Source organism: Pyricularia oryzae, chromosome 6 (genome assembly GCF_000002495.2).
Source record: "Pyricularia oryzae 70-15 chromosome 6, whole genome shotgun sequence".
Classification (NCBI taxonomy): Eukaryota; Fungi; Ascomycota; class Sordariomycetes; order Magnaporthales; family Pyriculariaceae; genus Pyricularia; species Pyricularia oryzae.
In genome coordinates, this window is record NC_017853.1 from 1,645,881 (window position 1) to 1,669,527 (window position 23,647).

Sequence of the window (23,647 nt, forward strand, 5' to 3'; positions counted from 1 at the left end):
CTAGCAGTGCAGCTTTTACCGTAGTCCACCACCCCTTGGTCAAACGTATCCACGACAGTCACGTGTGTAGTGCAAAGAATTTCACCGGGACCCACCCGATTCATTCCGGCAGGTCCATGGCCCCACTTGCAAATTCCCTGAGCTTCCATTGACGGTGCAGACCGTCAAGCTATATTTTTTCGCGAAAGATTTTCTGGCGCTTCCTTCTTTTCTTCAACACATCATCCATCCTGTCTTTTCATCACGACAGCCAAAACGAAGCTACTTCTTTCCCGCGCGTGTAACAAAACATAACCTTCATTTCTGTTCTATTGTTTTCTTTTCTGTATTGACTTAATACACCTTCACACACACAAATCACAATGCTCGCGTCAAGACTTTCGAGGGCTGTAAGTTTGCGCAAACTCGGGTGCTCAATTTTGTTTGCAGATCTAACTGTAACTTCTCAATAGCTTCCCAGGGCAACCCCGAGGGCAACGGGCTTCGTCAGGGCCAAGCCGTTCACTCCTGCTTTTGCCAGGTACGAGTCGACCGATGAGAAGGTCAAGGGCGCCGTGATCGGTATCGATCTCGGAACCACAAACTCTGCTGTCGCCATCATGGAGGGCAAGACCCCCAAGATCATCGAGAACTCAGAAGGTGAGAGCTAAGAATCGTGGAGCTTAAACCCCAATACTGTTGAAGTCTTCGAACGTGCCCTAACAACCGTCCATCTAGGTGCTCGCACCACCCCTTCAGTCGTTGCCTTCTCGGCAGATGGTGAGAGGTTAGTTGGTGTTGCCGCCAAGCGTCAGGCTGTCGTCAACCCCGAAAACACTCTCTTCGCCACCAAGCGTCTCATCGGTCGCAAGTTCAAGGACGCCGAGGTCCAGCGTGACATCAAGGAGGTCCCATACAAGATCGTCCAGCACACCAACGGCGATGCCTGGGTTGAGGCTCGTGGCCAGAAATACTCGCCATCCCAGATTGGTGGTTTCGTGCTGGGCAAGATGAAGGAGACTGCCGAGGCCTACCTCAGCAAAAACGTCAAGAATGCCGTTGTCACCGTTCCCGCCTACTTCAACGACTCTCAGCGTCAAGCCACCAAGGATGCCGGTCAGATTGCTGGTCTTAACGTCCTCCGTGTCGTGAACGAGCCTACTGCTGCCGCCCTTGCCTACGGTCTGGAGAAGGAGGCCGACCGTGTCGTCGCCGTATACGATCTTGGTGGTGGTACCTTTGATATCTCCGTTCTGGAGATCCAGAACGGCGTTTTCGAGGTCAAGTCCACCAACGGTGACACCCACCTCGGTGGTGAGGATTTCGACATTCACCTTGTCCGCCACATCACTTCTGAGTTCAAGAAGGAGTCTGGTCTTGACCTGTCTGGCGACCGCATGGCTGTCCAGCGTATCCGTGAGGCTGCTGAGAAGGCCAAGATCGAGCTTTCTTCGTCGCTCTCGACTGACATCAATCTGCCCTTCATTACTGCCGATGCTTCTGGACCCAAGCACATCAACATGAAGATGACTCGTGCCCAGCTCGAGAAGATGATGGACCCTCTTATCACTCGCACCATTGAGCCTGTCCGCAAGGCCCTGAAGGATGCTGGTCTGCAGGCCAAGGACATCCAGGAGGTCATCCTGGTTGGTGGTATGACCCGTATGCCCAAGGTCGCCGAGTCCGTAAAGGGAATTTTCGGTCGCGACCCCGCTAAGTCGGTCAACCCTGATGAGGCTGTCGCCATGGGTGCTGCTGTCCAGGGCGCCGTTCTCTCCGGTGAGGTCAAGGACCTCCTTCTGCTTGATGTCACTCCTCTGTCGCTCGGTATCGAGACCCTGGGTGGTGTCTTCACTCGCCTGATCAACCGCAACACCACCATCCCCACCAAGAAGTCACAGGTCTTCTCTACCGCCGCTGATTTCCAGACTGCCGTCGAGATCAAGGTCTTCCAGGGTGAGCGTGAGCTCGTCAAGGACAACAAGCTCCTTGGCAACTTCCAGCTGGTCGGCATCCCCCCTGCCCACCGCGGCGTTCCCCAGATCGAGGTTACCTTCGACATTGACGCCGACTCTATCGTCCACGTCCATGCCAAGGACAAGTCGACCAACAAGGACCAATCCATCACCATTGCTTCGGGATCCGGTCTGTCTGACAACGAGATCCAGCAGATGGTTGAGGACTCGGAGAAGTACGCTGAGCAGGACAAGGAGCGCAAGTCCACCATTGAGGCTGCCAACAAGGCTGACAGTGTCCTGAACGATACTGAGAAGGCCCTCAACGACCACTCTGACAAGCTTGACAAGGCAGAGGTTGACACTCTCCGTGAGAAGATCGCCTCCCTGCGTGAGTTTGTATCCCAGAACCAGTCTGGCGAGGGTACCGCTACTGCTGCTGAGCTCAAGGAGAAGACCGACGAGCTCCAGAACGCCAGCTTGAACCTCTTTGACAAGATGCACAAGGCCCGTGAGGCCGATGCCAACAAGACTGAGGAGCCTGCTCAGGGCGAGAAGAAAGACGAGACCAAGCCTTAAGTGGCCACGACCTTGTCATGATTCAAAAAAAAATTATCTCACAACCCCCCTTTATCATGAGACCGCCCTGATACCCACCTCTTCTGATTTCTATTGTCGTGTTTGAGTAAGGAAGGAGCGTTTGTACACATTTACTTAGATCACATTTCCTTTTTGTCTGTACTTATTCCTGTACTCATACTTGTTTTCGCGTTTAGCGGGCTGGCGGGCGGTTCAACCAGTCATTGCTGGCGTACCTGTTGCAAAATTTACGTCTAATTAATCAGGCGCGGGTGGCGGCGTTTTTCGAGAACCAAAAATCTTGATATAAACTTGACATCGCTGGGATTTTCTCGCACAAAAAAGGGATTGCCTTTTGGCTGTGGCGCCCTGGAGGGAGAGGCCAGGTTACACGCTGGCTGCTTACATGTATATATGCACTGAGCAACTTCATCTGGGGATGAGGAGATCAAAAGAACATTCCCCACTCAACGCTTTGCTATTCGAGTTGCTTTGATCGAGCCTTGAGGAAACATTCGTATTGGCGTGTTGGCTCATACATGAACATGATATGAGATCAAATAATCGATCAAATACTTGGGATACGTTTGTACTTGTCCACCTTCACACGCGACGCCGGCCACCGGCGGACTTGCTCACCTTGAAAGTCTCGAAAACAATGTGTGATACTCTAACCTATCTCTTGCAAATTTGGATGAGCTTTGGAACGGGCAGCTAGCCCACGGGAGGTTCGGCATTGTTCTACTTAACTGGATTGATATTTACCCTAACAGGTGACGTGTTTGGCTTGTTTGCTTTGCATATGTAGCTCAAACAAAAGCCGCCTTACCCAACTCTACCTCATGGATACACGAATCTCTTGCCTGCGTGACCGAACACTGCGAAGCTAGATGATTGAGTTTATGCACAATGCACAGAGGCGATTTTAGCCGCCGCCAAGTTTATGATTGGCTTTAACACCAAGGGGCACATCCACCAAACCCCTCGCGAACTCGTAGCAAAACATTTTTTTTCCCGTTTCTGCTTCTTTTTTTCTTCTCTGGACTGCTTCTACTGCTGGCTACGCTGCAGAGGGTATGTAACTTTAGAATCAAAGGTTGTTGACTTCCGCTGGCCTATACGCACCAAAAAGGACTGCATACTAAAGTTTATTATCGTCTCGGTTAGCCATATGCTCCGGCATGGCGCCTCACAACTCGCTCACTACATCATTTACGTAGGGGAGAATATTAACATGGTGACTGACTGTTCTCGAGAGATTAGTTCCGAGACTTGACACCTCTCGGCGGCCCTGGGAAGCCATGGACAAACTCTAAGAGCCGCTGGGCGGAACCGGCGGATTGTCCACCTATTCACATTCTTGCTGAAGTGATATTGAAAACACGGCAGCGCTTCGAGTTCAAGTGATCGTCTTGTCGGCGGAAAGAAAAATCGTGATTTTGTAGCTAACTTATGTCTTTAATTATTTATATGATGTCATACACGTTGCCAGGATATTTATATTTACATACAAAAGAGATTGAACACCGAAGGTCCAGGTTTCTTTCTCTCAAGCATTCTGTACGGATACGAGATGATAGAAATGTCCGAGACGCTGCTGCAGTGCTTCACCAAATTCACTACAGCGGGTAAGGGGTCTCGAACTTGAGGCATTTCTCCTTGCAGGGCCTTTGCCATTTGTTGAGCCTTACGGCGTCCTGGAGCTTGCAGCGCGTCATCTAGACGAGGATGCAACCGACGCAGCATGGTCCCTTCACTGCGATGGTTCATTCCATGTTCAAGATAAAACAACAGTAAGAAAACGACTGAACGTCTTTGGAAACTAAGTGCAAGTGATGAGAGCAAAAAGCTCCTCAACACGCAGTTAGGAGTGGACAAGGACCAACGGAGATAGTATATGAAATTCACACATGTTTGAGCACACCAGAGGTAAACTTGTACACCTATATTTTAGCGATTATGATACCGGACGTGGCAGTAGGACTGCTCCACTTTCATAGGAGACATTTGTCTTGCAGGCGGTAACTATGTAGTATAGGGAATATAAGCACCTATGCAGGATGCGCGTTAACACGATTTACGCAAGCCAAATAGTAGAGGCTATTCGTGGCACTACATAAAACTTAGTGAGAAATAGCCAATTATAAAAGTTTAATGTTGATCATTTGACAGAAGTTGTTTTTCCATTCGACATCTCGCACCAGTCAGACACAATAACAAGTTCGTCCGTTTATACTTGGGATCTGGAGGTCTTTGCGATCCATAAGAGGTCAGGTATCTGGGGGCCTGACCTCCCTACTCTCTGATAGAGGCTTACAAGCGGCCGGAAATCAGCGTTTAAATAACTTGTGTCAGGATCCGATATCTCTACCAGGAAAGTTGTATGCTTTATGATGAGACCATGGCTACAGGCGTCGCCAAGCGTCCAACAAGTACGTCCAAGCCACGGCCCAAGGCTCGCCATATCGATTGGCAAAGTTGGGGACATTAGAAACATGGAACCAAAAGATTGAGGAAGGGTTGGTGCCGGGGTCATGGCCCTCGGATACTCTGGTAGACGAGATTCACACTGTTGGCCTATCAACCTATGGGCCTGAAAGACAGCCAACATAAGCTGAATTTTCTTTGCCCCCAGATCCCCGGTCCATGAAGGGCTTGCATGTGCTTCCGTGAAAAGCCGACATAAACGCACAGGCTATTGACGTTCCAGGATAAGAATTTTACAAACAACTGCCAAATCTGAGTCCTTCCACCTGGGACTTGCTAGCTTGCGAGATTTAATGAATGGCTTTGCAATCAGCGAAGAATTATTGATTTCTCATTATGGAGCTTACTCGACTTGACCTTCCAAAGGAAAATTTTCAAAGTCGTCGAGTCGCCCCCTGAAGGTATCACCAAGTACTCGCTGGCTCCGCCATCACATCGTATCATCCACTGCATTTAGACTCGTGACTGAAGCCTTCGTCATCGTCCAAAACCAAACCATCCCCTTTTTTGCTGTTTTTGTTCAGATTGCTGCGAAGATTTGTCTGTAGGTTTTTCGCCTGCCCCTGCTGTTGACTTCTTCCCATCATCCGGATATTCAATGTAGTTAAACGCAAGATCCAGGAAGATGGGCTTCATAGGAATCACTCCCAGGGCAGGAGGATATGCAACGATATTCTGCAGATCGACATCACGAGCAGGATAGCGTGACAGCTTGTCCGCCAATGGCTGCAGACGGTCGTCCGTTGCTGTAATTTTGCCTTCCTTGCGCATGTTGTCAATGTCAACTAGCGCTCGGTAGCGCTGCACTTCGCCTTCAAGGAGTTCGCCGAGAGACTGTACGTCTTGCGGGGACACGTCGATGTTACGTAGAGACGGTGCATTTGCTGAACCTGAGGGCTTTCCGAGGGTTGAAACGGCCACTTGTGCTTGTTCCAAGGCGTGTTTTATCAGAGCCAATGAGTTTACTAGGTTCCCGACGATGGCGTGGGACCGCCCAATGGCCAAACACCTAGATCGCAAACATTAGCAGAGGTTCTCAGCAGTCTTGCGATATCATGCCAAATGTTACTTACTTGAGAGCCTCGAAATAGCTCGAGGTAGCGTTCAACCGTGCAGATAGCTCGTCATCAGCGGCCACGCCAGGAAGCTCTTTGATAGATTCGAGACTCTGCATTATGCCGTCATAAAGTACCGTTTTCTCTTTTAATCTGGCAAGCTGGCGGCCAACAGGTTCGGGCTTTGGCCGCTCAGCCTCGCCATCGTTAGGCTTTCTTCTTTTATTCGAGTGCGTGTGCTTTTGTACGACTGCACCATCCCTCTCGCCAGAAAGAACGCGGTTCCGGCCGATCCTCCAGCTGATCATCTCATAGTTTACTGCTGTCCTGGTGACAGCAAGGCTCTGCATGCGTGAATCTCCCTGTGTAACACCATCCGCCTTCAACTCGTCGATGGCTTGCTTAGTGGCATCGACGGAGTCCTGGCTTGCGGCGAGAACATCATCGTAGGCAGCGGCCATTTCCTTGGGCGACAAGCTCCCAGCCGACAGCTTTTCAGCCAAAGTGGCCTTTGCATCTTGGAGTGCAAGCCAAGCAGTAGCTATGGCGGCGTCCTCGATGCGAACTTCGCGGGACCTGAAAGTTATAGTAGTCGGGCTAGTGGCTCCCATCTTCGCGTCTCCCTCTGTATCTTCAAGAGCTTCACGGTTAACCGACTGAATGATGGAAATCAGGTCCTCATCATCTTTCGGAAAAGCCTTGCGGGCGATGGTTGGAATTGTGAGGGACCTCGGCGACTTGAGCTGATAAGCCGCGTAGCGAATGGACGGATCGATGGTTTCAGATAACAGGTCCTTGAAGGTGTCCTTCTTACTTTCTGATGCCAGGGCGCTGTAGATTATGCGCGCGATCGAGTAGCTCCTCAGACATTCCTCCCAGCTGTGCTTCTCGAGCTGCTCGGCACCCCTGAGTAGCGCGGCATACGCACGTGCCTCTAGTACATCGGTTTGGTTGGCGCCGCTGCCCTCTCCTCCCAGCACCTCGGCCAGTTGCTCAGCCGTCCTGGCAGCCTTGTGTAGGCGGGAAACAATGTGTGAGCGAGTGCTTCCCGTGATGCCCTTGTTGTCGGCTGCATGTGCTGACTTCATGGTCATTGCATGGGCCCAGGCGCGCTCGGCGGTCATTATCTGAAGGTGAAGGTACCTATCCCAAGGTTTCAATTAGCTTCTCCCGGGACGAGAATCGAAGTCAAGCTAGCCATGCAGGCTACTACTCAATGCGCGTACTCTTTGTTCTCAGCCACAGCCTCAGGGGTAAGCTGAGGCTGGGCATGATACTTGGCGCGACTCTTGGTCGCAATATTGAGCCTCTTCCGGCAGTTGCGCAGTCGGCCGGCCAGCTGAGTCCGATACGCTGAATAGCCACCCTCCAGCATAGCCTGCTCCCTGGAGGAGACGATAAGGGTGGTGATATCCATGATAGCTGCCGGGCACGGGTATATGATGTCGTATACCTCAGCCTCACCTCAAGGGCCGAGCTCGGGGCAGGCAGGGATTCGTGTCGCCCGGGGTCTCGCCGAGTCGTCCGAGACTTGCAAGGGCCCGAATCAATGAAGCGCCAAATGAGACAGATCGCTTTTCGACCGCGGAGCGTCGTCGATTCGGCCGATTATCAAAATGGAAGAAGCTCGTGGATGGTGCTTCCTCGATGATGTTGATAGGTCTGATATCTGACCACAGGCCGATATGCGCCCAAATTGTGTGGGGTAAACTCCTGAATTGCCCCTCTTTGGACGTTATCGCGACCTAATCTCGCCGATAAGGAACCAAGCTACCTTATCCTAGGCCGGGCGGAACCGAATTATGCGACTTTGGTCTGTCCTCACCGCAGGCGCGCGTCATTTGTACCAACCAGCCAATCATGAAGCTAATTCTTCGGCCTCTCAGTTTTTCCATGTTCCCGCACCCCGGCTTCGATCGACCACTTGATGTTTCTCTCTCTTTTCTTTTTGTGGTCTCTAATATTACCTACTCGGACGCGGCGACCTGACGCGACAAGCAAAGCTCATGTGCAGGGATATAGTGTAGCAAGGTACCTAGGTACTTCGGTACGTACCTACATCAGCCTTAGCAAACCTGAGCAGGGGTGCAGGGGCAATTTGAAGGTGTTGGAATCGTATCGTTACCTCTCGGTACAGTAGAAACTTTTTTGCCTCAACTCAGGCGGTTTCGAGAAATCAACACTACACCACAACAGCGACTTAGGCCAACCAGCAGTCGACGACAAATTGTCACAGCGACCTACGCTCTCAATGCAGGACTAATATTGACGATATCTCGTGCCTTTTGTGCATCACCTTCCATACACTCGTTTCTTCTGGGCTGTAGCTCTCAACCATAGAATTGCGCGAAGATCCACCACAATGATATTATGAAATTGCGCATGCTGTCGTCACGTCGAGTCTTTTTTCCTCATGCCCGTCATAGAGCGGTCTGCAGCTATCCTGGAGCCAGGCAGCCTCCATAAAACCCTTACGACGGTCCGCACCGCTCGACAGCTACACGCAGCCTTCTGGCGCCATGGAGCTGCCGAGCTCGAACTTCTGAGCGCCGGACAGATGCTCCCCGGCGATTGCCTCTCGACTCCTTCAGATGCAGGTCCAGGCAGGCCCGACGGGCCCATGATGGCATCCATCCTACCGTTCGATTTTCTCTATCCTCAGAGTTCCGCGGGTCTTCGCCAGCGTCTCTACTCCAGTCCCATCACAGGGGTATGGGAACAATCGGAGCGCTTGAGGCGCCCTTATGCGTCAGGTCGACCGGATGCTCGAGCCTACACCAGCCACGCAATCGAGAAACCGACGGATGATTCTATAATATCCCATAAAGAGAAGGATACAGAGGCGCTAGACGAGTCTGGGCAAAAGTCAGGGACAAATCCTCAAGACCAATCGCAAAATTCCATCCGTAACGATGATGAATCTCCCGAAAACTCCGGCTCGCGCGCAGATGTCCCATTGAATGTCCATCACGCAAAACATAGCGGCAAACTCAACACGACCGAGTCGGACCGGGTGGAAGTGTATACAAAGGCAAAGGCAGGTGCCCCAGAAGCATCGAGATCTGAACAGAGCCGCCAAGTGAAAGCAAAGAATTCTGCGACGCAATCGGAGAGCAAGCCCAGCATAGACCAGGACGCAGGTGACCATTTCCCGATCAAGGCACATGAAAGGGTCCTTGGGGGTCAACTTCCATATGGTGTTAACAAACGTCGTGTCAAACAAGCACTGGTGAAGAAAAAAGTGACTGGCGTGTTGCCCCGTGCTTTGGAAGAAGACCTCACATCAACCAATTATGGCGCAATATCGAGACCTGCCAGACATGTGACTGTGGCGGGCACAAAGGAAAGCTTCGATAGGTTGGATCATCTCTGGGAGGAATTCCAAAATCTTTCACCGGAAGAGCAGTATGAACGCGCACATGAGATGATTCTCGATCTATCGCAGTCTCAGAGACTTGCCGATCATTGGAGAATCACCCAGATCTTCCCTCTGATCCGCGAAAACGTCTTGAAGAAGTCCAAAGGCGACGGTTGCCAGACAGCGGCACACGTGAGGGCTGCCATCAGGGCATATTACGCCCTTGGGGACAGTGAAACTGGCATGAAAATCTATAGGTCCTGGATCAATGAGAAACGGCGACCTGTAGGGTTTGGATACCCAGCTGCCGAAATCATAAAAGCCGCTGACTGGCCGCGTCTCGCAGAACTGTGGCAAGAGTATTTCGATAATATTTTTTGGACGCCCAATTTTCATCAGAAGGATTCGGAATCACTCGCCAGCCTCGGTTTGAACCCTCAAAAACGTATTCAACGAAGCGTGGAACTCGAACAGACGGAAGCGCAACACATACACGCCATTCCCGGTTTCAAGGAAAAAGTACTACAGTTGTTCGATTATGTCTTCGACAAACACACTCCTGACCAGCAGAGAAAGCCTTTGGAATCGTTCCTGATCCTCTCCATCCGATGGCTCCTTCCGCAGTACAAACCTCGGGATGCTTTCCGTATGGTGTTGAGACTTGAGGACAGTGGACTATGTCAGGAATTCATAGAACTGTGTGTCCAAAGGGGACAGCTTGCCCTGGCCACACAAGCCTACATTGAGATTCGCTTGCTGCCTGGTCGGGGACTCCCCGCCCCGGTGCTCAGGCTGTTGATCAAAGAGATCTTTTTGCCACAAAGAGACGTACAAAAGATGGAACTTGTCATGCAGGACTGGCTCAGGCGGTATCCACGGCTCGATATCATGGGCTATCGGGCGTTTCTCTCGCTGTACTCGGTACATGGCGACGTTGCTTCTTTCAAGCGTATATACGATATGTTTGTCAAAGAATATCCCGACTTGGCATGGACTGGTGCATATGACATGCTCATGCTCTACAGACGCCGAGGTGACACAGAAATGGTTCAGCAGTTGTTCGACGAGATGGAGTCGCGTTATAAGAGGAAACCCAAAATCATCCATTGGAACGTGCTTTTAAGCGCCTACAAGCGTGACCACAACCGTGCTCTAGAAGTTTTCGCGGCCCTTTGCGAGGCCGTAGAGCCGAATGAGACAAGTTTCGCCATAATTATGAAGATACTGGGCTGGAGAGGTGAGCTACAGTTGGTGCGAGAGCTCCACCAAATAGGAATTGACCGTGGTATCCAAATGACACCGCGGAGCAGGGTGGGCTTGATAGATGCGCTCTGCATCAACGAGAGGCTCGACGTAGCCGAACGGATCTGCAAAGAGGAGACCCTCCAAGCAAACAACAAAGAGTCACGATCCAAGGTTCGATTTCTTTGGAATAGGCTCATCAGACACTACGCCACAAGGCGGGATCTGGTGTCCTGCCACCGTATCCTCAATGAGATGGGAGACAACAATGTGGGCTATGACTCCGAAACCTATTACTTCCTGTTGATGGGCTTGGCGTACACTCGTCAAGCTCATCACGGACTCCATCTCATTCGGGCGGCCCTGCTAGGTGGTGTCTTCAAGCCATCGGCTAAGCACTTTCTACTCCTGATGGCAGGCTTTATACGCAACGGCGAGCTGCACATGGTTGCCAAGGTCGACGAGCTTTTGACAAATGCTGGTCTGCCGAGATCGTCCAGTACCACGCTCAGGAATATCCTGGCCCTGTTAGAGGCAGACAAGAGAGGATTCAAATCTCCTGACGGGAAGGTGCTGTCTAGCGACAACTTGCGTCACGCTTTAAGCACCTTCACCGATTTCTTGAGGGAGCGCCGGGCTGGGGCCCAAGAACGAGCGGTCAACATCTACCCTCAAGATGTGGGCAGGCTTCCAACTGACCTATTTGCCTCGTTGATTTTCTTCGCCGTAACCATCCGGCAAGACAAGGCCGTGGCCGACAAGCTCTTGGAGATGTTCCGGATCCAAGAAGGAGACAACGGACGAGTCAGCCACTTCAGTGATATTCGAATGCTTGTTTCCATCCTCAATTACGAGGCTTTCCAACGCGACTTTGATGACGTCATGGCGATATGGGAAAGCATATTTGAGATGGCCCGCGAGGCCGGCCGCTCGGCCGCTGCAGATTTTGCCGCAACCGACGATGCATCCCGCCCACGACGCACGCCGGACCTGATCGCGCCGGCGTGGAAATTCGTGCTAGCCGACTCCCTCAAGACGATGCAGCGTCTGCTCGAGACACGAGGCGACGCCTCGGCGCTCAAGGCCCTGTTCCAGCGCGTTCGCGCCGCAGGGTTCGAGCTGACGGGTCCCAATTGGAACCACTACATTCAGGGTCTAGCGCGCTTAGGCGAGTGGCGCGAAGCCTTTACCCTCTGCGAGCGCGTGCTCATGCCCCAGTGGAAGGGCTGGGCTAGGCCGCTGGGCCAGAACCGTGAAGCCAAGATTAAGCTGCCTCTCGAGGTGCGCCGCATGGGAACCAGGCTCGACTACCGCCGACCCGTCTCGTATACGATTATCGAGCTGGGCCGACACTACAGGGAAATGATAAATCTCGCGCCCTGGTCTCGCGAAGCCGACGAGCTGCTCAGTACCATCAGAGCGCAGTGCCCCATGCTGATTCGCGCAATAAGCTCGTTTCCGGGCTTCAGTTACCCTGCTCAGGATAAGATCATTGACGGAACAGCTACTTTGGCTAGCCAGGGCCGGTGGAGCAAAATGCAGGCTAACTTCAACGCCGAGAGTGCTCCGGGCTCCGACGAAGCCGTCGGTGTCCTGGACAGCTTCCTAGCCGAAATGACGGCTGAGGACGAGCCATCCGGGGGGCTCGAGGATACCGTCAATGCGGAGCAGGCTGATACCGAGCCCGAGTCTCAAACGCTACCTAGTCTGAGGAAAGTCATTTGAAGATGTCTCGAGAGGATGGCGTTAGCCGAGCCGCATCTGGTTAACCACACCAAGGTCATACTTTTGTCGAAATTATGCTATGTACTCTATAATTGTGTTTCTAGAACTAGACTTATAACAACTGTACAAAGACCTGTACTTAGAGCATATAATTCTCAAAGCATCTACCCATATACACCACATACAGGCGTTCAGGTTCCTCAGCCAGGGTACTTTTTGCGGAGCAGAGGCTGCACGAGTTTCAGCGCGGAGTTGGTATTGAAGTATAACAGTAGTGGTCTATTCTCGCTACGTAGTCTATCAAGCAAAATCCAGTAGTTTATCCCAACGCCGATACTCCAAAGTATTTACAAAGCCAAGAAAGGGGACCATGAAGCTGAGACGGCGGCCTAGAGGTATCGCTGTTGGCCGCCTCCCCCTGCATTCTCATATTCCTGAACGCCCAATGACCGGAGGCGTTGGGACAACAGGCCTTCGGCAGCACCCCTAGCAGTCGACTGGCCATCTGAAACTTGCATCAGGAAGGCGTTGCCACCATAGCCCACGTCCCCCTTGTTCAGCTTGTTGTACTGCGTCAGGGTAAGCAAATCGATCTCTGTGTCAGTTTGATCATGTCGCCCCAAGCTTGAATTCCGAAGCGTAACACATTGTGGCGGTGTGTCCACATGGGACGACGACGATCCAGCGCGCCCATCTGACACCGAATCCGCACCCTCGCTGGTGTTGCTCTCCAGTCTCGTCCTTGGAGCTGGTGAATCACTGGGCTCGACGGGCGTGTTCTGGGCTTCAACCACGTCGCTCGGAAGGGCCACCGGACCGCCAGCACCAAAGGACCGTGATATGCCGTCCAAGAAGCCATCGAACCTTGAGCCACCTGTCTGAATATGCCCTGCGACACCACCAAACATGTACCCAGCACTGCGCCGCCTGAATGCCTTTTCCGCTGCTAAGAGGGCTCCTGGACCACTTGTGTTTATCGAGGCCGGGTTGCTCTGAAGCGTGGGCTGCATGACGCGGACAGACTTGTATGCGCTGAAACGGGGCTCGGGCAGCGTTATCTCGTTTTGGAGCTTCTCCTTGCCGTCAGGGACACGGTTGGCGAAGACAACCCGAACACTCTTGTAAAGATAGTAACGGCCCTTTGACGGGCAGCATATGTGTAGATGGATCAGATAGCGGAGTATTGGTCGTGTTTCCGCCAAGGGTTGTTGCACACCCTGTGCTGTGGTGCTGCTGTTGTTATTGTTTACCTCGGAGCTTGTACAGGTCGCGGCATCGGTGCTAGTTTTGGTTGTGGCTTTGGAGAACACACGCTGCCGGATAAAAGTCTTTGTGCCTGGTTCCATTCCGTTCAAGTCATATGGCACGAGGAACAGCTTCACGGCCGTCTTGTTCTGATTTTTGATCACAATTTGCAGTTGACCTTTTGGGGGAATGCGATACGAGCCTCCTGGGGGTGCCCTTGGGGAGCTTGGCTGACGTTTCGACTTTGCAGTTTTGCGAGAGTCCGTACCAGGTCGATTGGACGGACTGTCTTGTGTCATCTCCTCAGGCGAATTGCCAACCATACTGACGTCTTCGGCGGCTTCTTGTCGAGCACGTCGCGCTATATTACGGGATTGCGCCTTGCGCTTGGCGCGGTCGTCCCCGCTCTGATCTTTGAGGCCATTCTCAAGATCAATCATGCCCACGTATGGGCTTGGTCCGTCCTCAGTGGCGGAGCGGCCATGAGAAGTACTAGAGTAACTATAGAACACGGCAGAGAAAGGCAAGGTTACATGTGGAGGACAGCGGAGGCTCGATTTGCACTCGCCGATACCGAGAACACCTATCTGAGCCACAAAGTCAAGGGGCTTGGAGGGAGTCGTCGACATGCGTCCGCGTAGAATACTCTCCTCGTAGGACCCTACCATCGATGCATGGTGCAAAGGCGAGGTGTCGGAGCCAAAAGACTGCTGTCGGGACCTTAGAATATTGGTGGGAGACCCAGGCGATGCGTCCGCAGACGTAGTCGCTTGCCAGGTTGGAGTCGACACCAAAGATCGTCGTGGCTGATGGGCCTGATACGGAGGTATTGTCTCGCGACGAGAACTGAAATGATATGGCGGTACAGAGGGCGAAGAGTAATCACGAGCTGACAGGGTATGACGGCGAGGGGTTCTACTAGGACCCAGATCGATGTTACTTAGGGGCAGCCCAAAATCCAAATCTTCGTTGCTCTCAGACTGAACGAGAGGGCTTGTTGGGTGCCTATAGGCAAAGCTAGAGGTAAATGAAGATGACAAGGAGTTGATACCGGATCCACGACTCGCAGACGGTTCCCGTATTGGGCTGTACGTATCTGAAGGCTTGGCCAGTGGCGTACGGATTCCAATGTCAATGGCACCCGAACGACGCGGCGGCGATGTTGCCAGACTAAGAGGTTGTGGTGTGGACTCCCCAACCCACCGCCCGTCCCAGACAGACTGCTGGCGTTCCCGAAACAGACCTTTTGTTGGAATCGGGCTCCCAGCCGATCTACCATTATCCTGAGTGAAGTCACCGCTGTGTAAAGCGGATCTCGGTCTCTCCATATTCAACCCATCCTGCTGCCGCTCCTTCGCAGCATCTGTCGGCGAGTTCGGGGGGCTATATTGGTCGCTGGTGATTGGGGCTGATGGTAACAGGGTCGCGTGAGAGTCTGGCTGCGGACGAGAGCCAGGGCGGCCGTCGGTGGGTGAAAGCGGGCCATCTTGCTGAAAAAGAGAATCGAGCTGAACATATATGGCCGTCAGTAATTTGCCCCTCCATGGCGTGACCGTTCCTCTATAAGGAGGGCTTACACGTCGATTAGGGACCCAAGTAGGGCTCTCTCCGCGTTTCAAGCGCTCGATGAGCTCAGCACGATCTGAGGTGGTCGCGGATTGATCAGGAGGCTGTGGTGAGTGTGCCGCAGGTGGACTGTCGACTGGACCCTCGCATAGCTCAGTGCGTATGCTCTCTTCGGAGAGCTTCCTCGCTAGCTGTTGCGCAACGCTGATCCTGACTGGTTGAGGTAGTGCCATTTCCTGTTCGTCTGGAGAAGGCGCGCGGCCATCTGCAGCACCCTGGTGGTACTGGAACATGGGCATCTTGCTTGCGTGGTTTGGCAGACCACTCAGCAACTTGCTTGGCGTTAAGGGTATCACCTTTCAACCATGGCGTGCGCGCGGTGCAAACTGACTGGCTGGCTGGCTGCACTTTTGCGAGACGGAGAGAATGAGTATCAGGAGCAAGAACTGTGAGGTCTAGCCAAGGCTATATTTAGTGACGGACAAAGAGGTGAGCAACCTTGGCAGACAACCAAACAAGATTACAGTATGGTTTATGCTTCTGGAGGTAAAGTATTGAACCACCACAACAACGAGGAGCTGTGGGCTTGGCGATTGCGTCGCGGAAAACACAAGGTAGAAAAGAGAAGGAACGAGGAGATGGAGACGCCAACGATCAGCTGTCTGCTTGTACCCGGGACTGAAAATGGAGTCATCTATTATCAAATGTCCGCCTCCGCCCCAAATCCCGGCATGTACCAAGTACCGGTAGGGAAGTGCGTGCTTCGCAGCTTGGAATGATGTGGGAGCGTGGAGAAGAGAGCACAGTGTTGTTCGGTGTTGGTTATGAGTTGCACAAGTCAAGCCTTGGTTTGGATCCTTTGGGTAGATCTCATCGGTCACATTCGTGCTAAAAGATCCGTTTTTTTTTGTAGAAGGGGGCTAGAAACGGAACGGAACGGAACGACGGTTGAAATCTGTGCAAATGCAAAATCCAAGACTGAGGTAGATCACAAGGATGAGGGGCGGTTATCGTGTCATGCTGCAGATATGCGCCTGTTGTGCTCTCCCTCTGGCCATGATAAAGAAGAGGGAGACCGTAATGATTTGATGATTTGGACCTGGGGTTGATCTCATCGATGCAGTCATTCATTCATTCATTCTTTCTTTCATTCATTTCTTTGGTCGGAGTTACAACAGCAAAAAGAAGCGGGGGCCGAGCGGTGCACGGTGAGCTGGCACTGTGGCATCGGCCCTGGAAGACCCTTGTCAATCTGTGTCCGCCATTGGATCAGGTGCCATCAATAGGCCTGAAGCTCTAGCCCTTTTAGGCATCCCCGCCCCGCCTAAAGGCTGTATGGGTGGATGAAGAAATCCGAACGACCAAAAATTCCCTGACTTCAGTCTAGAACGGCTCATGCTAGGACGACGCGGTACAGAAAAAAATAAAGTAGTCTCAAGCTTTAGCAAAAGTCTGCTGCTTTACCGCTGGGTCTAGAGTTATCCTGAGTCACGAAGGGTCAACGAACAGACAATTTTGTCTCGTATTCTGCGACACTTTAGCTCAGCACTGAAAGAGGGGACCACCAACAGGAGCCTTTCGTTGTGTTCTGAGCAGAATCCCTCACGTGACGCCCCTGGAACATGCCGCCATCAAACAAAAGGAGTCGCGACGGAGCCAAGAGCGGCCCGTACACTGCTCAACAGCCAGCAGCAAAACGAGCCCGTCTTGGTCTACCTGTGGACCCGGCAAATCTCCCTGATGGACCGTGGAAAAGGAAATGTGAGCCTGGAACGAACACTATGTGAATCCCCCTGAAAACAGCCGTCTCTGAACTGACACCACTCTCCTACCACCCAGTGACCAAGGTTAAGAAGGAACTCTTTCATCAAAAAAAGGTAGAAAAACAATACGCCAAGGTCAAAGCCCGGTACCAGCGACAAAAGGAAGAGCAGAAAAAGGTCGCCGCAGGCGACGAAATCTACGTTCACCCGGACAGGCAGGTTCATGCAGCAGCCACTGTAGGCGAGCAAGGTACATCTAGCGAGGACGGCACCGTCCAAGCCACGGAAGAGCTTCCTGCAGCTGCAGCTGCAGCGACGTCGCCACCACCACCCGACGCGACGGCAGAGGACCCAGTCGTCCACAAGGGCAAACCTCGGGCGGCACCAACCGACAGCCGGCAGCGGCGTGGGAAGCCGGCCTACTTCCAAAAGGAGCTGGCCGAGGCTGAGGAGCACAAGAGGGCCGCTGCCGAGCGCGAGGCGCAGGCCAAGGCCCGCGAGGAAGAACGCGCCCGCAAGACGGCGGAGCGCGACCGGCTACGCAAGGCCATGGCAAAGGCTAGGAAGCCATCGGGGATGCCTGGCCGACATGGCGGCAGGGTGAAGCTGGGCCGCGAGAGTGGGATTTTACTCGACAAGGTTAAGAAGATGGTGGGTCATAACAGGTGAAAAAGAAAGGGGAGAGAGAGCAGCAGGCGAACATCGTGTGATGATAAGAAGTCCATGCTCATTTATAGTAGAACTTACTGGGGTGTGGGGATGGCCATCCAATTGCTTCGATACCCCATACTAACCAAAAGCTCATGGTACCAATACGTTTGACTTGATGGATAGTGTAAGTGCTTCCAACAGGCGGTGCACTACCCGCGGCATATTATTCATCCGGCGTCAAGATGCCTGATCATGATCTTTGATATCTGATCCTTTGCTTGCCTTGACTTTTCTGAATAATCCCTTTATTTGAACCATGGCCAGGTGCTGGTCATGAAAGAGGACTAGAGCTCTCCAAAACGCCGACCGGGTTGATTTGTATATACAAACTGCTAGCCTGAACGACCTAACAATGAAATTCGGGTATCTGTCCCCATACTACCTGCAATGGAGAAGCAAACGAAGGGGAGGCATAAATGTGAGACAAAGTATGAAGAAGCGAGAAAAAAAAGGTGTTGGTAGACCGGGGATATCATAGACCTCCTACTGACCGGCAAGTACTCCAATAACAAAAAATGAAAGAGGCTACATTACAAATGACGAGATAATACCAAGCACCGGTTGGCGCAGCTTGTTAGGCAAACATCCCAACAGACATGCTCTGAGAAACAGCCAAACATCTCCACCAGGTGCACTTCTGGCAGTGCAACAGCCGCATCCATAGAAAACCGTCTTTCATAGTCAGCGGGAGAGAGGCAATCGCGCTGGATCCTTCCACCCCCACTTCCTCTTTCCCTTTGCTAAACCTGACATTACGAACTTATATACAATGTTGAGTGGCTGATACTTGTTTCCCGGGGCTTATAGGAACAAGGATTTCACCATCGGGATCAGAGGTTATCTAAGCCTCTTCGAAGATGATGTGACTGTTCTCGATAACGAACTGCACAGCAATGTTCTTCGCGTGCATATCTATCATATCCTTCTCAAGGCTATGGTCTCTCATCAAGGTAGGTGCGAAGACCACGGCCAAATTCTTTGGCGGCATCTGGGAAGGGTAAAGTCAGTCAGTAATGCTTTCGTGTACAACTCGTCAGTTCACGAATCCAACCGAGCTTACCAGATTTTCACTTTCTCTTGCCGCAACCCGGGCAAGGTGGAACATCAAAAACTCGAGACATTGACGATGCTGGGTGGGCAGCATGTTGAATGTCATCCGTAGGTGTTCACATCGTTCCTTGTTGTTCGTGATAGCTGGGTGTGCTGTTAATATACGGTTGGGTAAGAAAATGGTTTCCATTTTTTGACACTCACAGTTTGACTCGAGGACTCTGTCATAAACATCGTAGGTAAGCAGAGGTGTGGGCAGCTTGCGGAAATATTGCTTCAGCACGCTCGTAACAGCTGTGATGTCTAGCCCAGGGTCGGAGATGTCGAACTCGTCGTTCTTGTCGAAGCCCTCCTGCAATGCACGGACCTGCGAGTTTCCGCCTGTCTTCCGGTAAATGCCCTCCATGTCCATACCGCGTAGCTCCACCTCCTCTATGCATCGCGTGACGACACTGGGGATCAGACGTCGCTCATAGTCTGTTCGCTCAACTAGTTCAGAGCCAAACAGTACGCTGGGCGGCTCTGGTGCAATGCTTGCAGATGACATGTTCGCTGCAGACATCGACTTGGGCAAAGAATGCTGTTGCTTTTCCTGCTGCTTCTTGCCAAAAAAGCCAAAGCCTTGGCGGGGGTTATTGTTGTCGCTCGGCATCCGGTTCAGAGATCCATTGGGCCCCAGAGAAGCCGGTGACTCGACCTGAGCCACAGTCATGTTGTACGGCAGCCCAATGTTGTCCCCCGCAAGACCACCGTACTGCTGTCCTCCACGCTCCTTTTCTTGCTGGAATGCACCGACAGCACGATTCATGCCCTTGGTGAAATTTTGAGCGACTGTCTTGCCCTTCTTCCAGTTGAACTTCTTGACCTGCCCCTTACGAATGTTGACTACCGTCGGACCCTCGAGAATGGGCTCATCTACGTCGGTGGTGACCAAGGTAGCACCGGTCTGGATGCTTGCCGAGTCATAGTTTGATCCTCCGCCTGGTGCAGTAAGTTTCTGGGCCTGGTAAATACCGAGTCCATTTGGTGACTTGAGCTCGTTGTTGGCTTGAGACCTAAAACGCTCCTGAATCTGGTGGGTAAGGTCGTTGTTCATATCTGCCAGCTGCGCATTCTTGGATGACAACTGCTCAAATTCAAGCAGTGCTCGATCTCTATCAGCCATCGCCCTGTTTTTTTCCTCTACTAATTGATCGCGCTCCGCTATCAACTGCTCGATAGTGGCTGTCATCGACTGAGTATACTTCTCAATCTTTTGCCTCAGTTCCTTGACGACGGTCTCTTGAAGGTCCCTAACATCGACTGGCTGGTTGTTTTGCTTGCTCTTCTCAACCACTGTGGCCAGTACCTCAAGCTCCCGGACCATAATCTCGGCTTGCGTGTCTAGAACAGTGACTGTCTTCCTCTTTTCGATGAGCTTCTTATTGAGGGTCTGCAAATCAGCCTCATTGTTGAACTGCCGCTCTAATTCGGCAACCCTCTGCTCTGAGTTGCGGAGTTGCCGCTTGAGGAAAGCCGGATCATCCTGCGGGCCGCCTCCTAGGGATATTGGACTGCTGATATCCTGGGCCTGGCTGTCAAGGGGAGTTTCCGCTATGGGCGTCTTTGGAACCAATGGAGATGCAGTCCCCCGAGTTGCCTCGCTCATGCTCCTACCGTGACCACCGCGCCCTACTGTATGGCCACTGGATTCGACGCTGTTTGTCCGGCCATGCCTGACAGCGTTTGAAACACGTCTCAGTATTGACGATGAGCCTTCATCCGTGCCTAGGATTCTGGCCATGTCTTCATCCATACTGAAGTCTCCACCAGCGCTCCATCTTGGCAGTTTTGGAGAGTTCTCGCCCTGAGAAGCCCCACCAGCGGCAGCCGCCGCTGCCGCATCTTTGTTGGCCTGTGTTGGAGGTTGTGGGGGTGCTCGAGGTTGCATATATGTGTCCGTGAGTCGGGGCTCCGGCATTGAGGGACGGGGCGGTGGAACGAGATCCGTCTTGCCATTCACTGTCAAGGGGTCAGCAGTCAACCCATGGGTGTCCCGTGCGGTAGGCGCCAGAGGATATATCTCACCGTTTCGGGGTGCTCTTGGTGGCGGAATGTCTCGGCCTGGACGCGAACTGGTCTCTGTCCGGCCAGATGCTACAGAATCCATAGATTGCCTGACATCGTCTTCGTCCCTGATTCGTGATTCCGGCGAGCTTCGCGATGTGCTAGACTTGTCGTTGGCACTAAGCGACTGAGGCGATTCTATCGGTTGTGGGCTGTCCCTGATTTTCTGCTGCAAGAGCAATCCATTGCTGGCCCGTGACCCAGCCCCGCTCTCAGAAGACTTGCCAGACTGTGAGTTATTCCGAGAATTGACGAGCTTCTTGCTTTTAGGGGCCTCCTGAAGTTTGAACTCATCGCCGCGACCACTACCAAGCTTCCTCGAGTGATCATCGGTTTGGATGGTTGAGGTTTTAAGACTATCCCTGCCTGCCCTTGAGGATTTGGACAACTTCCGACTCGGTTCTTTGGCCGGAAGGGCATTTTCCAAGTCAGATGTGTTTCGCCGTGCCTCTTGAAGAGCAATATGAGGTGTAGACATCTGCGAATCGCTTCGCTTGTCAACAGAATCTCTTTGGTTGTTGAAGTAGTCCCTGCTGCGCTTGTCTGATATGTTATCCGAAGAACGAGGGGTTGACGACGGCGCTGGCCCCGTATCTAACCCCAAAGCTACATGGATGAAAGAGCCATCAGCGTCGCCAAAGTTCATGTCGCCGGACGGAATCATAATCGAAGAATTACGGTTATTCCTGTAATTCTTCGGAGGGTCAAGGCTGCCTTCCTTGCCTTGCTGCTCGGCTCCTCGTTCCGGTGATCTTTCGGGGCGCAAGCTCGCTCGAGGGTCAGATTCGTTGCGTGAATAAGCCGGTCTGGGCCGCGGCGACAGCTCAGTTGGTGTTTCGGATTCTGGTACCTCCTTCTCCATGCCAAACGCATTTGGAGGTATGGCGTTCGGTGGTAGAGCCGGGAGAGACTTGTCTGTTATCATCGGCGATGTATCTTTCTCTCTTGCTTTCGCTTGCGCTGCGGCTTTTGATTTTTTCCTCCGTCTTGCCATCAAGGATTCATGGCAGCTCATACAGAATATGCCCTGAGAGGTCCTAGCATAGCGCAGGTTCTCAATCTTCCTTTTGCAGTTCCTGCAACGAAAGCAAGTTGCGCAAAATGCCTGGTCACCTGTCAAGATGGCCAGATCTTCGATCTTGTTACCGCAAGCACTGCAACTGTACGTGCAGTTGTTGCAGATAAGTGAGCCATCGCCGAGGAGAAGGAGATTCGCATCGGAGTCGAGGAGGGTGCCGCATGTATTGCAGCGGAAGCAGTTGAGATGCCATCGATTGCCGGCTGGAGAGGAAGGGTCAGTTGAGCAAAATTGTGTCAGGGTATGTGCGATGTTATCAGTTTTCATTATAACAATAGTCAACGCAAACGGGATCATCAAGTCGACGGGTAAGCAGAAGCGAAGGGCTGGATAGCGGGTGACATGTAGCCAGAGACAAATAGGCAAGTGGGTAGGTAGAGGTAAGAATGGGACAGTGTAAAGGAGCAAAGTAACCAATATGTCGACGCAGACGTACCCAGCTCGAACGCTTTGCCTTCTTCGAGAATCTCCCCGCAGCCTTTGCAAGGGAAAATGTCATCAGCGTCCATAGGACTGTCCAGATAGTCGTCCATGGTGGTTATGTTGCGCTGGGCGGCGGGCCGCAGGAGGCGTCAAGCCTCGGGGAGTAGGCTGCCTCGATGCTGTCGACAAGTTGCAAGACAAAGTAGACCGGTTCAAAGTTGAGACCGTCGGGCGGGCGACAGGGTGATCTTTTCAAATGAGGGATCCAGGAGGTGGTTATTGAAAAGTCGAATCTGCGGCGGTAAGGTGGCCTTCGGGAGATCACATCGAAAGGTGTCGAGGCAAAGGGTACCGAACGGCGTCAAAGACGGGGTTTGCGCTAAGAAACGATGGCGTCGAGCGGACGAGGGTCGCTTGGGGGCCTTGGCCGCGATTGTTGGGGGTTTGTCGATACGGCCCAGGGGGGAAAGCGTCGGGTAGCACGGGTTTCAGGAAGTGCAGTAGTTGTGCACTCTAGAATGCGCGTTGGCAACAAGAGAGATGACGGAGCGGCGATTCTGCAGTGCCGTGCTTTGGGTTCTCTCCAGTGAACCGATGCTCGTCAATTATTGGTAGATCTGGCCAAACACAGCCATGTACCAACACAAGCAGTTTGGGGGTGGGAAGGATGTATAGGTGGCGCCTTGTAAGGTCAGAGGTGAGATGCCCAGCTGGCAGACAAAAATAGGCAATCGCTGCACGTATTACTGTGAATGCCAGCCGTCTGCACCGTTTCCTACCCACTGATTGTTCGGGGGTGGTTGTTACCAAACCAGAAACCAACCGTGTTGCATGAATAAATGAAGGAATGAATGGATGCCCGCTTGCTTCTGCTTTTGTGCAAGCAGAAAGCGAGTTGAGAGGATGGGAAAACGATTAGCAAACGCAACCACCGGGGCTGGACGGCTATGAAACGATGACCCGTACGTTAGGTCTGTCGAGGCTTTGCTGCTGCGTTTGCTGCAATTCGTACCGTAGTCGTCGGATCGAAGTCAGCGTGGCAACCCAGCGAGGACTGATGAGGTAGCGATGTACTCTACCGTGTGGGTGGTAGGTAAGGTCTTGCAAGATGGATGGTGCGGTGCAGCTCAGTCGTGGTGGGTGGGTGGGTGGGTGAGGTGGTATGTGGATGGCTACCTACCTACCTTATGGGACAAAGGCATGCATGCGACCAAGTTTCGAGGGTTCAAGGGCGGTCGTCATGAACGGGGAAGGACTTTGTGGAGAGGATAAAATCAGCACCACCAATGCGATGCCATGCGATGCAATGCGATAATAAAAAATAA

The 23,647-nt window shown here is 52.5% G+C and overlaps 6 protein-coding genes across 6 annotated transcripts; 3 read left to right on the plus strand and 3 right to left on the minus strand.

Annotated features, from left to right (window-relative positions):
* The first annotated feature begins 192 nt into the window (after positions 1 to 192).
* On the plus strand, positions 193 to 3,120 carry MGG_04191 (hsp70-like protein). Its single transcript, XM_003719584.1, has 3 exons — positions 193 to 389; positions 453 to 639; positions 718 to 3,120. Exons 1-3 carry the CDS (start codon positions 363 to 365, stop codon positions 2,511 to 2,513), a joined length of 2,010 nt encoding a protein of 669 aa, XP_003719632.1. The 5' UTR covers positions 193 to 362; the 3' UTR covers positions 2,514 to 3,120.
* A 1,330-nt stretch (positions 3,121 to 4,450) lies between these two features.
* MGG_04190 (uncharacterized protein) lies at positions 4,451 to 7,862 on the minus strand. The gene is made up of 3 exons (XM_003719585.1): positions 7,282 to 7,862; positions 6,074 to 7,198; positions 4,451 to 6,009 (listed from the first exon to the last, which is right to left on the minus strand). The coding sequence occupies exons 1-3, from the start codon at positions 7,470 to 7,472 to the stop codon at positions 5,478 to 5,480; spliced, it is 1,848 nt and encodes a 615-aa protein (XP_003719633.1). The 5' UTR covers positions 7,473 to 7,862; the 3' UTR covers positions 4,451 to 5,477.
* A 332-nt stretch (positions 7,863 to 8,194) lies between these two features.
* Positions 8,195 to 12,570, plus strand: MGG_04189 (uncharacterized protein). Its single transcript, XM_003719586.1, has one exon. The coding sequence runs from the start codon at positions 8,469 to 8,471 to the stop codon at positions 12,378 to 12,380; it is 3,912 nt and encodes a 1,303-aa protein (XP_003719634.1). The 5' UTR covers positions 8,195 to 8,468; the 3' UTR covers positions 12,381 to 12,570.
* Positions 12,571 to 12,572: 2 nt separating this feature from the next.
* MGG_04188 (uncharacterized protein) lies at positions 12,573 to 16,314 on the minus strand. Its single transcript, XM_003719587.1, has 2 exons — positions 15,203 to 16,314; positions 12,573 to 15,133 (listed from the first exon to the last, which is right to left on the minus strand). The coding sequence occupies exons 1-2, from the start codon at positions 15,488 to 15,490 to the stop codon at positions 12,770 to 12,772; spliced, it is 2,652 nt and encodes an 883-aa protein (XP_003719635.1). The 5' UTR covers positions 15,491 to 16,314; the 3' UTR covers positions 12,573 to 12,769.
* Positions 16,315 to 16,538: 224 nt separating this feature from the next.
* On the plus strand, positions 16,539 to 18,101 carry MGG_04187 (uncharacterized protein). Its single transcript, XM_003719588.1, has 2 exons — positions 16,539 to 16,952; positions 17,031 to 18,101. Exons 1-2 carry the CDS (start codon positions 16,814 to 16,816, stop codon positions 17,621 to 17,623), a joined length of 732 nt encoding a protein of 243 aa, XP_003719636.1. The 5' UTR covers positions 16,539 to 16,813; the 3' UTR covers positions 17,624 to 18,101.
* MGG_04186 (rho GTPase activator Rga) lies at positions 17,907 to 23,459 on the minus strand. Its single transcript, XM_003719589.1, has 5 exons — positions 22,336 to 23,459; positions 20,783 to 22,102; positions 18,920 to 20,716; positions 18,726 to 18,859; positions 17,907 to 18,653 (listed from the first exon to the last, which is right to left on the minus strand). Exons 1-5 carry the CDS (start codon positions 22,430 to 22,432, stop codon positions 18,507 to 18,509), a joined length of 3,495 nt encoding a protein of 1,164 aa, XP_003719637.1. The 5' UTR covers positions 22,433 to 23,459; the 3' UTR covers positions 17,907 to 18,506.
* Positions 23,460 to 23,647: the final 188 nt, after the last annotated feature.